Source organism: Rhinatrema bivittatum, chromosome 3 (genome assembly GCF_901001135.1).
Source record: "Rhinatrema bivittatum chromosome 3, aRhiBiv1.1, whole genome shotgun sequence".
Classification (NCBI taxonomy): Eukaryota; Metazoa; Chordata; class Amphibia; order Gymnophiona; family Rhinatrematidae; genus Rhinatrema; species Rhinatrema bivittatum.
The window spans coordinates 224409563-224426314 of record NC_042617.1 but is presented as its reverse complement, the minus strand read 5'-3'; the positions used below and the strand labels follow the sequence as shown (position 1 = coordinate 224426314).

Here is a 16752-nt window from a genome sequence, read left to right as displayed (position 1 = left end):
AAATAAGTAAATGTATGTTATTTGCTGTTTCTACTACTGTTATCACGTGTGTTTTAGTAGATCCTTGGGTGCTGTGGAGATGACCACGCCCACAGGGAGGAGCCCCGTGAGGAGCCACAGCACTGGGCTAGTCTCTATATACAAAACACCAGTCAAACTCTTTAGTTATACAGCTTGGAGATAGCCACCAGGTGGCAGTGGTGAGTTGTAGTCTCAGGGAGCCCTTCTCTCCTAGGTGACGTCAGGAGGTTCCGCAGCAAGGGTTACTGTGGATGAGACAGATGAGATATTAGAGTACTCACTCTGTGTTAGCTGTTAGGGATGCGATTCCACCAGATAGTTGTAGGTACAGGCACTGTGGCAGGGAGAGTAGGCCCTCGAGGAGCGAGTACCTGGTCCCTGAATGGCACCTGAAAATAGAACAGAGAGCCCCTGAGGAGCGGGTACTCAAGTTAGTAGTAAAACCCCGAAAGGCAGAAGGAAAGCTTCCTGCAGGCAGCAGGGAAGCGGCGGAGTAGTGCAGACAGGAACAGTACATGACCATTCGAGCCTTTGCCAACTCAATGAGCTAGCAATCTTGAGAAGTAGATATACCCAGAGTGGCATGACAACAGATGAGGGAATGCCCTCGAGGTTCGCGCCACTGGGCGTACTTAGACGTGGGTTGCGCGCGCGTGCGCACCCTAGCAAGTACCTGGGAGGAGCAATGGCGTACAGCTGCACCATAGCCGTTCCGGGGACGCCAGAGAAGTCGGTTTGATGACGCCACGGTAGCCATCTTGCCCAGGTAAGCAGGAGGAGCCAAGATAGGGGTGCAACAAGCGGGGCGAAGCCGAAGACCGACGGACGCAAGAATTACATGAGATTTTTCTGGGATACTGCAATAGAGTTCCTATTTGGGTCATGGCTGGTTTCTATGCTTTTTTTTGACTGTTTTGTTTGGTATGATATTGTAATTTGTTTGTTTTACAATACTACTGTTTTTAATACTTGCACACTACCTTGATTCGATTGTTTAATCTAGAAATGTGATCTATAATTTATTATTAAAATTATGGAGTTCAGTAAGGCTCCCTGTGAAATCAAAGAAATTACTGCTTCAAGTAAATGATGGCTGAAGAGAAAAAATAGGGGCATTGAAGGCAAGGGCTGCAGGGACTCACAAACTCTAGCATCCATGCAAGAATGATGGAAAAATACATAAAACTTAGCAAAGACAAAAATCCTAGATAGGAGCTAAAGGAGAAAGAAAAATAATAACTTGCGCTGAAAATAAAAGGAAACCCAAAGTATTAAGGCAAAAGGTGTACTGTTTGCTAAGAAAGGCAAAAAATACATCTAATTTTAATTGCAGGAAAAAGGAGACAGGCAGGCATGATCTGGCTGTATAGCTACACAGAACTTCTACATATGCCCAGAGGAGATAAGAAAAAGTAATCTCCTGGAAAGCTCTAGGAGGTGCTGTCAACTCAGCACAACCAGGGTGACATCACCCAAGTGGAAAACTGCTTGCCCTCACAAACAAATACCAAAATTAAGGTCTGTAATTTTGAATGTGGGGCAGTTTGCAAACATAAAATTATGAATATTTCTTATATTCTGTCTTGCAACCATAAATCTGTAATCAGGCAGCTTTTGACAGTTTATCAAATGACAAAAGAATATCCTTATTGTAAAGTAAATGTGCACTACAGTTCTTCACTTGTATTAAATTTACCTCTAGATTAAGAGCAGAATAAAAATATTAAATTACACTACCTGGTAAGACAATTCCATTTCCACCTTCTGTTGGCCAGTGCTTGCAGCATGAAGGCAAATACTTAGTAGAGCTTCAAACAGTCTTATACTATGCTGTGACCACTTGTCCTCTAGTTTTAGACTCATTTCAATTTTCTCAGTTTCAGTTCCTTTGGTTGAAGTTTGTTCTACAATCATTGACTGGCCACATGAAGTCGAAAAGGCCTGTTCATTCAAAGGTCCTGATCTGACCACACTTTCATATGAATCATTAGTTTTTTCCAATAGTCCTAAAGCTCTGCAGACAGTCAGGCGGGAAGAAGACTCAGTTGAATCAGGTTCATTACAAATGCTGTCAGTTAAATCTTTGATCTCATGTGTACTTGCATTCACTTCACTCTTTACATCAACATTTTCTTTCTTTCTGGCAAATTGTTGGATAATCATCATTATTAATTTATGGCATACTTCAAAACCGGCAAGTATGTGGAACTGTTTTCGGAATACTGAATTTGACATGTAGATCCAACAGCACATAGACCAAACATCACCTGTTCTCTGAATTTTTTCTGGGGAGGGCAAGGCGAGGCTATCCAAAGACATACTTGGCAACCCATGACTTAAAGATTCACTTGCTGTACTATCATAATCTGAAGTATCTTCTGAATCACTGGCTGAGTCTCGATCAGAGTCTGTTTCTTTGCTTACACATAAAAAAGCCATACAGAGGAAAATGTTTATTATGTTGACATGAACTTCTTGGTTAGTAGCTTTATTTTTCTTTGAGCAAGTTTCTTTCAGGCAAGCATAAAACTTGCTCAGACTTTGAGAAGCATTTGAAAATGTTTGTTGCTCATAAACAGGAAAAGTCAAATCTAATATGGACTCGATTTCATTCCCTATTCCTGCTTCAGATTCTGACACTAGTAGATTGTGTTGTTCTTCAAAGCTGCATATCAGGGTTTCAAATACTTTAAGTGAATAATATCTAGCAGTCTCTAAATTATTTAGCTCAATTAATTGGTTTACTCCATTACAATTTAAAAATAAGTCTCTTATTATCCTGCGGAAAAAGCACACAAAAATATATTAACCGGAGTATAAAATGAACAAAAAGAAAATGAAGAGGCATGCACAAGAGAAAATACAGTGAAAAGAAAACTAAGCATCATTAACGGCTTTATTATCACACAATAAGACAGATGTTAAATAGTAAGTTTAGAAATCATATAAATCTCCCTGAGTGCACAATTTACAATAATTATGTAGGAATTAACTTTTTCCTCGTATAAATCACTAACACTGCAAGCCTCCCAAGTTTTAGTAGCAGAAAGGATAAATTGGTTTTAATTTTACTACAGCTGAGAATAAAATAAAAACTGAAAAAAGGCAAAAACAAAAGTCACTCAGCCACATGATCATAAAAACTATTTAGTAGCTCAAAAATATGCCAAAAATGATACAAAAGGATCTTAAGACAAACAAAACTCTACAGCAAATTATCAAGTTTTATATACATAAAGACAGGGACTAAATATGTCATATTTTTAAGCAACTTTTTCTTTCAACAGCAGGTCAGAATGCATAGCTCACACTGTTTAGCATATAGGCAGCAGTGAATGGCAGACAGAGCTCTTACCTGTAAGTGATCTCTTAACACGTTGGTAACCACCAGCATGTCAGTCTTAACACGTTGGTAACCACCAGAAAAAGCATGGCATGTAAATTTGGCTTCAAAATTTCTAGAAGTTTTCAGCATTCCCCACTGGGCATATGCAGCCCTGTCCACATTCACTGCCTCCTACACAGGGCCTCTCAATCTATAATAAAGCTAAAGCCTTGGAGAAACCAACCTCAACACCAAGGAGAGGTGGGAGGGTTTTATGGGAACTAACGTCCTGCTGTTCATGGAATACCTGTTACAGATAAGAAACTCTGCTTTCTCTGAGGGCAAACAGGATGGCAGTCCTCACGTGGGAATTCCTGGCTACAGACCAGTGCAAACAAAAAGGGGACAATTATTTAAAAAACAGGCAAAAACAGTCTGGAATCAAAATAATGGGCACTAGGATAAACAGATTTGGGTTCTACATCTCAGAGACTCCACTGGATGGATTGGCCAAACGTATTGCTATGTTAGGAGTCCCTGTCCAAGCAATAATAGGATGTGAATGTGGAGAGAACTCCACATTGCAGCCTTATTTAAAAAAAAATTAAAGCCCATGTTGCAAATCAACTCTATAGAAGTCGACCTTAAGTGGGCTACCAGCATTGCCATGGCTCTGACACTGAGTTTTGACATGCCCCACCAGATTCAGGCCTGTCTGGGCATAATTGAAGGAGATGCAATCTGCTACCTAATTAAAACGGCAATTCTAAGATTACTGGTGTCAAATTAAACCAAAAACTGGGTGGACAAGTCAGCATGGCTTTACCCAAGGCAAGTCTTGCCACACAAATCTACTTCACTTTTTTGAAGGAGTTAATAAACATGAAGATAAAGGTGAACCGGTAGATGTAGTATATATGGATTTTCAGAAGGCGTTTGATTAAGTTCCTCATGAGAGGCTTCTAGGAAAAGTAAAAAGTCATGGGATAGGTGGCGATGCCCTTTCATGGATTACAAACTGGCTAAAAGACAGGAAACAGAGAGTAGGATTAAATGGACAATTTTCTCAGTAGAAGGGAGTGGGCAGTGGAGTGCCTCAGGGATCTGTATTGGGACCCTTACTTTTCAATATATTTATAAATGATCTGGAAAGAAATACGACGAGTGAGATAATCAAATTTGCAGATGACACAAAATTGTTCAGAGTAGTTAAATCACAAGCAGATTGTGATAAATTGCAGGAAGACCTTGTGAGACTGGAAAATTGGGCATCCAAATGGCAGATGAAATTTAATGTGGATAAGTGCAAGGTGATGCATATAGGGAAAAATAACCCATGCTATAATTACACAATGTTGGGTTCCATATTAGGTGCTATAACCCAAGAAAGAGATCTAGGTGTCATAGTGGATAACACATTGAAATAGTCGGTGCAGTGTGCTGCGGCAGTCAAAAAAGCAAACAGAATGTTGGGAATTATTAGAAAAGGAATGATGAATAAAACGGAAAATGTCATAATGCCTCTGTATCGCTCCATGGTGAGACCGCACCTTGAATACTGTGTACAATTCTGGTCGCCGCATCTCAAAAAAGATATAATTGCGATGGAGAAGGTACAGAGAAGGGCTACCAAAATGATAAGGGGAATGGAACAACTCCCCTATGAGGAAAGACTAAAGAGGTTAGGACTTTTCAGCTTGGAGAAGAGACGACTGAGGGGGGATATGATAGAGGTGTTTAAAATCATGAGAGGTCTAGAACGGGTAGAGGTGAATCGGTTATTTACTCTTTCGGATAGTAGAAAGACTAGGGGGCACCCCATGAAGTTAGCATGGGGCACATTTAAAACTAATCAGAGAAAGTTCTTTTTTACTCAACGCACAATTAAACTCTGGAATTTGTTGCCAGAGAATGTGGTTCGTGCAGTTAGTATAGCTGTGTTTAAAAAAGGATTGGATAAGTTCTTGGAGGAGAAGTCCATTATCTGCTATTAAGTTCACTTAGAGAATAGCCACTGCCATTAGCAATGGTTACATGGAATAGACTTAGTTTGTGGGTACTTGCCAGGTTCTTATGGCCTGGATTGGCCACTGTTGGAAACAGGATGCTGGGCTTGATGGACCCTTGGTCTGACCCAGTATGGCATTTTCTTATGTTCTTATGAGCAAAGCTGATGTCACGGTATACATGTCACGGACTATGCGGAAGTCATTGAGGTGGAGGAGTGGCCTAAGTTTCTTCAGAGTGTTTAGTTTGAAATAGCATTCTTTCATGGTCAAGCAAATGAATTTTTTTAGGTTTAGGTGATTATCTGTGGTGACGGCAGGTCTCGTACATGCTGTGAGAAGGATACCGCGTAGGGTTGGGGGTTTATGGAGCTGTGAGGGGGCGAGATGATGATAAGCTCAGTTTTAGAAGTGTTAAGTGCCAGGTTAAAGTTAGTAAGGAGACTGCTGATTGAAGCTAGAGTGTTTTCCCAGGTTTTGAGGGCATTATGTAAGGAGTCAATGATGGGGATAAGGATTTGGACACCGTCCACATATACATAGTGAGTGAGGCCCAGTTCTGGCAAAGGGGTAGCAGGTAGATATTGAAAAGGGTAGAGGATACAGAGGATCTTTGAGGAACACCTCTGGAATCTCATGATTGGGATACGGCAATACCGGGCTATAACTTATTAAGGAAGTACAGAGAGGACAGGAAAGGGGGAGGAGTGGCTCTTTATGTTAGAAACAATATCCAAGCATCTGAGCTGCAAGGAAGATGGGGCAAAGAAGAAACACTATGGGCTGACCTAAAAAAAGATGATGGGGCTTCCGTTTCTATTGGAATGATTTACAGGCCTCCAAATCAAATGGAAGAGCTTGACAAACCTCTAGTTGAAGACATACAAAAGATGGGAAGGAAGGGAGAAGTGGTGATTGTTTGAGATTTTAATATGCCGGATGTAGACTGGAGAATCCCTTCTGCAGAATCTAACAGTAGTAGAGAGATAGTGGATGCCCTGCAAGGGGCTCTGTTCAAACAAATGGTAATGGAAACCACGAGGGAGGGAGCTATACTTGACTTAGTTCTCACTAATGGAGTTAACATCTCTAATGTCCAGGTGGGTGCCCACCTCAGCACCAGTGATCATCATACAGTATGGTTTCATATCACAAATAGGATACGGAGAAGTAGCACGAAGGCTCGAGTTTTGCAGTTCAAAAACACGGACTTTGATGAAATGGGGAAGTACCTGGAGGAAGAACTAGAAGGCTGGGAGAACGAGAGAGATGTGGAACAACAGTGGACCAAACTAAAAGGAGCAATTACCAAGGCAACTAATTTATATGTTAGAAAAGTAAAGAAAAGAAAGAGAAAAATGAGACCTATCTGGTTCTCCAAGGTGGTGGCTGACAAAATAAAAGCTAAAAGAACAGCGTTCAAGAAATATAAAGGATCACAAAGAGAAGACCACAAGGAAGAATATCTAGTGGAACTGAGGGAGACAAAGAAAGCAATCAAGAAAGCGAAAATTCAAGCAGAAGAAAGGAATGCCAAAGAGGTAAAGCAAGGTGACAAAACATTTTTCAGATACATCAGTGAAAGGAGAAAAGTCCAAAGTGGTATACTGAAATTGAAAGGTGAAAAGGATCAATGGGTGGAGACAGATGAAGAAATGGCAGAAATATTAAATGAATTCTTCAGTTCGGTATTCACTAAAGAAGACCCCGGAGAAGGACAGACACTAGTCAACAAGAAACTGGAGGGAAGCGGAATGGATGAAACTCCGTTTCCGGAAGAGAATGTATGGGAAGAGCTAGGAAAGCTGAAGGTGGACAAAGCCATGGGGCCTGATGAGGTTCATCCCAGGATACTGAGGGAGCTCAGAGATGTACTGGTGGCTCCGCTGTGTGACCTGTGTGCCGAGTGATTGGAGAAGAGCGACGGTGTTCCCCGCTTCACAAGAGCAGGAGCAGACAAGAGGCTGGAAACTACAGGCCGGTTAACCTCACCTCGGTGGTGGGAAAGATATTGGAGTCACTGCTGAAGGAAAGAATTGCAAACTATCTACGAGCAGCAGAATTGATGGACCAGAGGCAGCATGGTTTCACCAAGGGAAGGTCCTGTCAGACAAATCTGATCGACTTTTTTGATTGGGTGACTAAGGAACTGGATCAAGGAAGAGCGCTCAACGTCATCTACTTGGATTTTAGCAAAGCTTTTGATACGGTCCCGTACAGGAGGCTGGTGAATAAAATGAGAAGCTTAGGAGTGAGTGCCAAGGTGGTAGCCTGGATTGCAAACTGGTTGACGGACAGAAGACAATGTGTGACGGTAAATGGAACTTACTCTGAAGAGAGAGCGGTGTTAAATGGATCGGTGTTGAGACCAGTCCTGTTCAATATCTTTGTGAGCGACATTGCGGACGGGATAGAAGGTAAGGTTTGTCTTTTTGCAGATGACACTAAGATCTGCAACAGAGTGGACACGCCGGAAGGAGTAGAGAGAATGAGATGGGATTTAAGGAAGCTGGAAGAGTGGTTGAAGATATGGCAGCTGAGATTCAATGCCAAGAAGTGCAGAGTCATGCATATGGGGTGTGGAAATCCAAAAGACCAGTATTCGATTGGGAGGGGGGGGGCTGGTGTGTACGGAGCAGGAGAGAGACCTTGGGGTGATAGTGTTTAAATATCTGAAGTCGGCGAAACAATGTGACAAGGCGATAGCTAAAGCCAGAAGGATGCTGGGCTGCGTAGAGAGAGGAATATCGAGCAAGAAAAGGGAAGTGATTATCCCCCTTGTACAGGTCCCTTGGTGAGGCCTCACCTAGAGTACTGTGCCCAATTCTGGAGACCGTATCTCAGAAGGGACAGAGACAGGATGGAAGCGGTCCAGAGAAGGGCGACCAAAAAGGTGGAGGGTCTTCACCGAATGACTTACGAGGAGAGATTGAAGAATCTAAATATGTACACCCTGGAGGAAAGGAGGAGCAGAGGTGATATGATACAGACTTTCAGATACTTGAAAGGTTTTAATGATCTAAAGACAATGACAAACCTTTTCCATTGGAAAAAAATCAGCAGAACCAGGGGTCACGATTTGAAACTCCAGGGAGGAAGACTCAGATCCAATGTCAGGAAGTATTTCTTCACGGAGAGGATGGTGGATGCCTGGAACTCCCTTCCGTAGGAAGGGGTGAAGACCAAAACTATGAAGGACTTCAAAGGGGCGTGGGATAAATACTGTGGATCCAAAAAGTCTAAAGGATGTGGATGAAGAGAAGAGGCATGGGGGTAGCTTGCGGGAATTACAGCTACTACCTGGAGATTAATACCATTATTCAATAAACACACTCACTGTCAATGCAACTCCAGCATTGCTCTATGCTTCAACGGCAAGAAAAAATGTGGAAAAAAAAAAGGATTTGCATTCACAAAAAACCAGGGATTAGCTTGCTTGTTGCGGTGGTTACTACCCCAAACCAAATAAGTCTGATACTTCACTTCAATGCATATCCAGCATAGCTCTCTGCTTCAACGGCAGGGGGGGGGGAAGAGGAAAAGAGGATTTATATACAGGCATCAACCAACAAGGAATGAATTACATAGTCTGGGCAATGGAGAAATTACTTACCTGATAATTTCGTTTGTCTTAGTGTAGACAGATGGACTCAGGACCAATGGGTATAGTGTACTCGTCATAGCAGTTGGAGACGGATCAGATTTCAATCTGACGTCAGCCCCTAGTACATATACCCCTGCAGGAAGTGCAGCTCTTCAGTATTCTCCTCGAAAAGCATTGTGGATATATATGTGTGACTGATTAATTTGATTAACTTTATAACTTGCTTAAACTTTATAACTTGATTAACTTGGTAAATTTGATCTGGTTGACTTGGCTATAGCTGGAGACCGCCAGGATACTCAACCAGAAAGCATCGCCACCCGGATGCGTGGGTATCCTAGGTGAATGAAAACATGGCTTACCCTCGAAACATTCAAAGATCCATGCGTATCGGCAGCCAAGGGTGGGATGCTGAGTCTACACTAAGGAAAACGAAATTATCAGGTAAGTAATTTCTCCATTTCCTACCATGTAGCAGATGGACTCAGGACCAATGGGATGTATAAAAGCTACTCCCGAAGCGGGTGGGAGGCTGTCCGTGACCCACTTACTACTGCCCTTGGAAATGCCGTGTCCTCCCAAGCCTGAACATCCAGGCGGTAGAACCTGGAGACTGTGTGGATGGAGGACCATGTTGCCGCCCTGCAAATCTCGGCGGGTGACAGCATTCTGATTTCTGCCCAAGACGCTGCCTGGGCTCTAGTAGAATGGACCTTGACCTGTAGAGGCGGTGGCTTGCCTGCTTCTACGTAGGCTGCCTTGATGACCTCCTTGATCCAGCGGGCTATGGTTGCCCACGAAGCCGCTTCCCCTTGTCTCTTCCCGCTATGAAGGACGAACAAACGTGGTCCGTTTTTCTTACGGGTTCCGACATTTCCAGGTATCTGGATAGGAGTCTGCCAATGATGAGGTGACGTAGGCTACGAGCCTCTTCCGAATTCTTCAATCCATCCAGCGATGGTAGCGAGATGGTTTGGTTAAGATGGAAGTGTGACACCACTTTGGGAAGGAACGAAGGGACCATGCGTAGCTGGATGGTTCCCGGGGGGAGTCTAAGGAACGGTTCACGGCAGGACAGTGCTTGTAGCTCCGAGATGCGTCGGGCTGTACAAACTGCCAGTAGGAATGCTGTCTTTAAGGTTAACAGGCAGAGTGACAGACCTCGGAGAGGCCGGAAGGAGTTTCCTGTTAGAAAATCCAAGACCAGGTTGAGATTCCAAAGAGGTACCGGACACTTTAGTGGTGGGCGGATGTGTTTGACTCCTTTCAGGAAGCCTGAAATGTCTGGGTGAGAAGCAATGCTGTCGCCCTCGCTCTTGGAGCCGTAGCATGACAATGCGGCTACCTGTACCTTGATGGAATTGAGGGGCAGATCCTTCTGTAGTTCTATAGGAATTCCAGGATCACGGGAACTTTAATTGAGCATGGTATGATGTCGTGGTCCTCGCACCAGGCTTCGAATACTCTCCAGACCCTTATATACGTTAAAGTAGTGGAGAACTTGCGTGCTCGAAGTAGGGTGTCGATTACAGCCCCCGAGTACCCGCTCTTTCTCAGGCGAGCCCTCTCAATGACCAGGCCATAAGAGAGAATTGAGCTGGATCCTCGTGGAGGATCGGTCCTTGTTGAAGCAGGTCTCTGTGGGGAGGCAGTGGCAGGGAGTTCCCTGCTAGTAGTCTTCTCATGTCTGCGTATCACGGTCTTCTTGGCCAGTCCGGAGCCACCTGTGAAGCTGTATCTTGTGAATGATTGCGCCCAATAGGGGCCACGGTGGGAAGGCATATAATAGGATCCCCTGTGGCCAGGTCTGTACCAGGGCGTCGATCCCCTGGGACTGAGGTTCCCGCCTGCGGCTGAAGGACCTGGGTACTTGGGCGTTGGACCGGTTTGCCAGGAGGTCCATGTCTGGTGTCCCCCACCGGTTCACTATCATTTGGAACGCCGCGGGCAAAAGCTTCCATTCTCCTGGGTCTAGACTTTCTCTGCTGAGGTAGTCCGCCGTGATGTTGTCTTTCCCGGCGATGTGGGCGGCTGAGATCTCCTGGAGGTTTACTTCCGCCCACGACATTAGGGGGTCGATTTCCAGAGACACCTGTTGGCTTCTGGTTCCCTCCTGACGGTTGATGTAGGCCACTGTCGTGGCGTTGTCCGACATTACTCTGACCGCTTTGCCTCGGAGCCTGTGAGCGAATCTTAGGCAGGCAAGTCTGACTGCCCTCGCTTCTAGGCGGTTGATGTTCCATCCTGACTCTTCTGCATTCCACTGCCCCTGGGCGGTTAACTCCTCGCAATGTGCTACCCATCCGCGTAGGCTGGCGTCTGTGGTGAGCAGGGTCCAGGTTGGTGACAATAGCCTCATCCCCTGGTTCAGGTGGCTGCAGCCACCACCATAACTGGGTCCGGACTCTGCCCGGGAGTGATAGACGGACGGCGTAGTTCCGGGACCGTGGATTCCATCATGACAGAAGTGAGGGCTGTAGGGGCCTCATGTGATCTCGCACCCATGGCACTACTTCCAAGGTGGATGCCATCAGACCGAGGACTTGTAGGTAATCCCAAGCTGTGGGGCGAGGTTCGCCCAGCAGGTCTTGTAACCGGCTACTCAGTTTTGATCTCCTTGTGGAGGTCAGGCTGACCTTGTCCTCTTTGGTGTCGAATTGAACTCCTAGGTATTCTAGCAACTGTGTGCGTTGCAAAAAACTCGTTTGTGTTGACCACCCATCCGAGACTCTCCAGTAGAGATTTGACTCTGTTAGTTGCTTGGTGACTTTCCTCTGGCGATTTCGCCCTGATCAGCCAATCATCTAGGTAAGGGTGCACGAGGATTCCTTCCTTCCTCAGTGTTGCTGCCACCACCACTATGATCCTGGTGAACATCCGGGGTGCTGAGGCTAACCCGAAGGGTAGTGCCCAGAACTGGCAGTGACTGTCCAAGATTTTGAAGCATAGGAAGCGCTGATGTTCTTGATCAATCGGGATGTGAAGGTAGGCCTCCAACAGATCCAGGGATGTGAGGAACTCTCCCGGTTGTATCGCCCATATTACAGAGCGTAGGGCTTCCATGCGGAAGCGGGGGATTCTCAGGTGGCGGTTGACAGACTTGAGGTCCAGGATGGGCCTGAACATCCCCTCTTTCTTGGCGACGATAAAATAAATGGAATAATGCCCAGTATTTATTTCTTGTGGGGGCATTGGAGTTATGGCCTCAAAGGCCAGAAGTCTGGCCAGTGTAGTTTCCATTGCCACCCTCTTGGAGGGGTCATGGCAGGGGGATACCATGAACTTGTCCGGGGGGGGGTTCGTAGGAAATCCAGGTAGTACCCACTTGTCCGAAGTTATCTCGACCCATCTGTGGTAGAATAGGGCTAGTCTGCCCCCTATGGATTCTTCCCTTTGATGGGTCGGCTGAATCTCATTGTGGGGTACGGCTGGGGCCTGGACCCAAGCAGGTTCCGCCCCTTGTTGTGCTTGTTCCGAAAGGACTGGTTCCTGCCCGTAGGGCGGGGCGCTTGGTAGTTGCTTCTGTATGGATTGAAGCGATGTCAACTTCTGCCCCTGGAAGATCGGGGGAAGGGTCGCTGGTTTTTCTTATTCCTGTCCTCCGGTAGTCGCGGTAACGGGGACTCGCCCCACTTGTTAGCCAGTTTTTCTAGTTCGCTGCCGAACAGAATGGACCCTTTGAAGGGCATCCTTGTGAGACGCGTTTTGGAAGATGCGTCGGCCGACCAGTTTCGGAGCCAGAGTTGTCTCCTGGCAGCCATAGCTGATGACACTCCTCTGGCCGCTGTACGCACCAGATCAGAAGCAGCGTCCGCAAGGAATGATACTGCTGGTTCCATAGCCTCCCCAGGGGTGTTGTTCCTGGTCTGAGATAGGCAGGCACATGTCACTAAGGTGCAGCAGGCCGCTATTTGTAGAGACATAGCGGCGAAGTCAAAGGACTGTTTAAGGATGGATTCCAGACGCCGGTCCTGAGCATCTTTGAGCGCTGCTCCTCCCTCCACTGGGATACTAGTGCGCTTCGAGATCGCACAGACCATGGCATCCAGTTTTTGGCATGTCAGAAGGTCCTTGGCCGCCGGGTCCAGGGGATACATGGCTGTCATAGCTTGTCCCCCTTTGAATGTGGACTCTGGAGCACTCTATTCCAGGTCTATTAGTTACTGGGCGGCTTGTAAGAGAGGGAGGTGGTGAGATGTTTGGCGGAGTCCCTCTAGCAGGGGGTTCACCTTAGGCTCCCCCGAAGTGACTGCGTCTGAGATAGCGAGCTCCTTCAGACTGTGGGTGACCAGGTCTGGGAGCTCGTCCTTGGTGAAGAAGCGTCTCATGGTTCAGTGAGGTTCTGTCCCCAGGGGGAATTCCCCTTCCTCTGGGGATTCTGTTTCCTCTTCAGAGTTGTCCGTGTCCCCATAGGTGGGGCTTCTGGGCGGTGGAAACATTTTTCCAGGCCTAGAGAGCCCTGTGGCATAAGGGTCTTCTGGTGGAGACTGTGGCTGTTTAGCCGGAGGCTCCGTCTACATATGGACGAAGGTGTGTAGACCTTTGAAGAATTCCAGGCACGGCAGCGATAAGGATTGGGGTGCGGACGACCCTGAAATTTCACAGCGGGGCAGAAAGGAATGCGGCATCATAACACCCGAAGCGCGGCGGTAAGAGGCAGTGATTTCAAAATGGCAACCGTGCCTGAACCCGCAAAAATGCTGGACACAGTCTCGGCCGCAGCCCTGCAACAAATCTCCAGCAGTGTCACTATGGCACTGGATGAGAGGCTCATCAGGATTCAAACTACAATGGATGAGATCCAGCGCTCTATGGAGGGGCAGGCAAAAAGTTTACACCAGGCACAACAATGTCTCTCTGACACGGGGATCGGCTGGGGGCGGCTGAACAGCAGATTAGTGAGTTGCAAGTTCAGCAGGTTACCCTGTTAGAGAGGTTTGAGGACCAAGAGAACCACAACCACAGAACATAAAAATCATTGGTCTGCCTGAGTCTTAAAGGAGGCAGCATTGTACGATTTCATGGAACGCTGGCTCTCCGACCACCTGAAACTTGCCCTCCCTGATGATTGAATTAGATGTGAGCGCATACATAGAGTGGGGCCGCTGCGGGAAAATGCTACCAGGCCACGGCCAGTAATGGCCTTTATTCTAAATTGGACACACAAGACCCAGCTGCTGCTGGCTTTTCCGCCAACATATAGCAGTCGAATTCAAAGGCAACCGCATTCTCCTGTTTAATGATTTCTCGGCCTTCACAGCAGCCCAACGCAGAGAAATGTCCCCTGCCTGCTCAGAACTCCACAAACAGGGGATTCGTTTTGCACTATTATACCCAGCTAAACTGAGGGTCTCCCACGAAAATAAAGTACTGTTTTTTACTACCAAGGAACAGGCGATGACATTCATAGCCTGCTTACCAATGGCAAACACAATCTGATCTTGGAAGCTACACTGGACTCATGATTTCTGTTTTCATTCCAATCTGAACTGTGTAGTGAGTACTATTGGACTGAACTTTAACGTTGGGGATCTGGTCCGGCCAGGTCTTGCTGGCCTGGCAGTTGTTGCCTCTGCTGGTATCTGGGGCCAAGGAGCACTGTGGTGGCCTACGTTTTGATGCCAAAGGTTTGAATGTTTACTGGGTTTTTGCTGAAGACACTTATTCAAATGGAACTGTGATAGGGGAGAGGGGACCGGGAGGGTGTTCGAGTACAGACGTTTATGTGTAGTCTGTGTGGAGAAGACCTTGTGCCTCTTGGAGAAAAATGGTGGTATTTGCGTTTCAGTTTATATGGTGGATGAGTGCGAATGAGGGGGGGGATGGACTCAGGGGTATGTGCACAGATGGAGGAGACCGAGCACGGGAGCTCTTAGTTGCCAGGAATGGGGCAGAGACGCAGGAGGGGCCTTACTCTTGGGGCCTAGGCTGGGAGACCCTGAGATCCTAGTCACGTACACACACAAAGAGTGTGTGTACGTGGGATTCTCTTACTAATACATATCCTGCAGATAAAAATGGTTAAGGTCAAGGTTACGTCCCAAAATGTTGATGGATTACATTCTCCCATTAAGCGAAACAAAGTACTATCCGTGTTCCGCCGCTTGAGATCTGATATAGTATTCCTACAGGAAGCCCATCTGATGGATAGAGAACATGGGAAACTGAAGAGAGATCGAGTAGGCCGGTGTGTGTATTCGTCCTTTACCTCTCGGAAGCGTGGAGTGGCCATCTTAATTCATAAACAACTCCCCTTTCAGGAAGACCGTGTGTGGCATGATCCAGAGGGCTGCTAACTAATAATGGTTAATAATGGTTAATATACTATGTTAAAGTTACTATCTTTTCTTCTTCTTGCTCCTAGTTGTACAACTCCTTGTTTTATTGTAACTGCATCTATACTATGTTTAGTACATATTATCTCGTTCTCTGTTACGGTTATCACCCCATTGTTTATTGTAAACCGGCTTGATGTGACATTTTCACGAATGCCGGTATAGAAAAAATCTAAATAAATAATAAATAAATAAAATAAAATGGCAGGAAATTTACATGGGCAGAAAGTGACTTTCTGTAACATATATGCCCCTAACGTGTATTCTCACATTTTCTTCACTGATTTGGTGGCCCGGCCTATGGACCTAGGCGACTACAGGCTGGTGGTGGCTGGGGATTTTAACACAGTAATGGATAAAACATTTGACTGTAAACCTCCTAGGCCTGTGAGCCTTAGAGATCAACAGATGGGAGTCAGCTTTGTACAACAAGAGCCGAAACTACTCTATGTTTGGCAGCTATTGCATCCGGGGGAGCAGGATTACACTTTTTATTCACACCCACATCAAGTGTATTCCCGTCTGGATTATATCCTGATCTCTGATACGCGATTCTCGAGAGCAGAACAAGCAACTATTGGTACCATATCTATATCCAACCACGCTTCCGTCTGTGTGTTTAGAGATTGGGAGCATGGCCCATCCCCCATTCTCGTGGCGCATGCGTCCCGACCTTTTTCTGAATAAAGCTTTCCACATTTACTTGCAAACCTGCTGGGAAGATTACATAAAATCTAATGCTACCCCAAAAATCTCGGTTGCCACACTATGGGAGAGGCTGATAAGGTGTTGATTCGGGGACATATCATCGCATATGTAGTGAAATTAAACAGAACTCGTAATAAGGAGATCTTGTGCCTTACCCAGGTACTTAAATCCCTTCAGCTGCAGCACGTGCAAGGTATGTGTGACCCTGTGCGCTGTCAGGTAAAACATGCCCGTAATGCCTTAAATTTCCTGTTACACCAGAGGGCTACTAATTCCCTACGCTACTACCAATACCAGTTGTATAAACATGGTAAGCAAACTCTTAGCTAATTTGGTCAGGACCAGACAGCAGAAGTCTATCATTACAGGCATAAAAGATAAAGATGGCAATCACAGAGTCTCACAAGAGGACATCTCCTCCCACTTCATAGAATATTATAGCACTCTTTATAGTCCCAAATCTCACAATGCTGAACTCTCTGCACCATTTTTCCAAAATATTCCCTGGCCCTCACTCTCTTCTGCCCAGTCTGCTCTCCTGAACGCACCGATCACAGATGGGGGAAATTTATTCAGCGATACATGCCTTGACACTGGGGAAAGCCGTGGGGCAGGATGGGTTGGGGGCTGAATTCTATCACATACTGAAATTCTCTCTCCTCCCCACACTGACCTCCTTTTATAATGACTTGGCCGCTACTAAATCGATAGCCTCTAATATGAATCAGTCAACAATTGTGGTGCTCCCCAAGA

At 45.9% G+C, this 16752-nt stretch overlaps 1 protein-coding gene across 1 annotated transcript in view; it reads right to left on the bottom strand.

The window, feature by feature from the left end:
- The window catches only part of LOC115087279 (lysosomal-trafficking regulator-like), a 1534685-nt gene that overhangs the window by 1441765 nt on the left and 76168 nt on the right, over positions 1–16752 (bottom strand). Inside the window, 1 exon segment of the mRNA XM_029594260.1 lies at positions 1759–2800. Within this exon segment, the coding sequence (XP_029450120.1) occupies positions 1759–2800 (1042 nt within the window).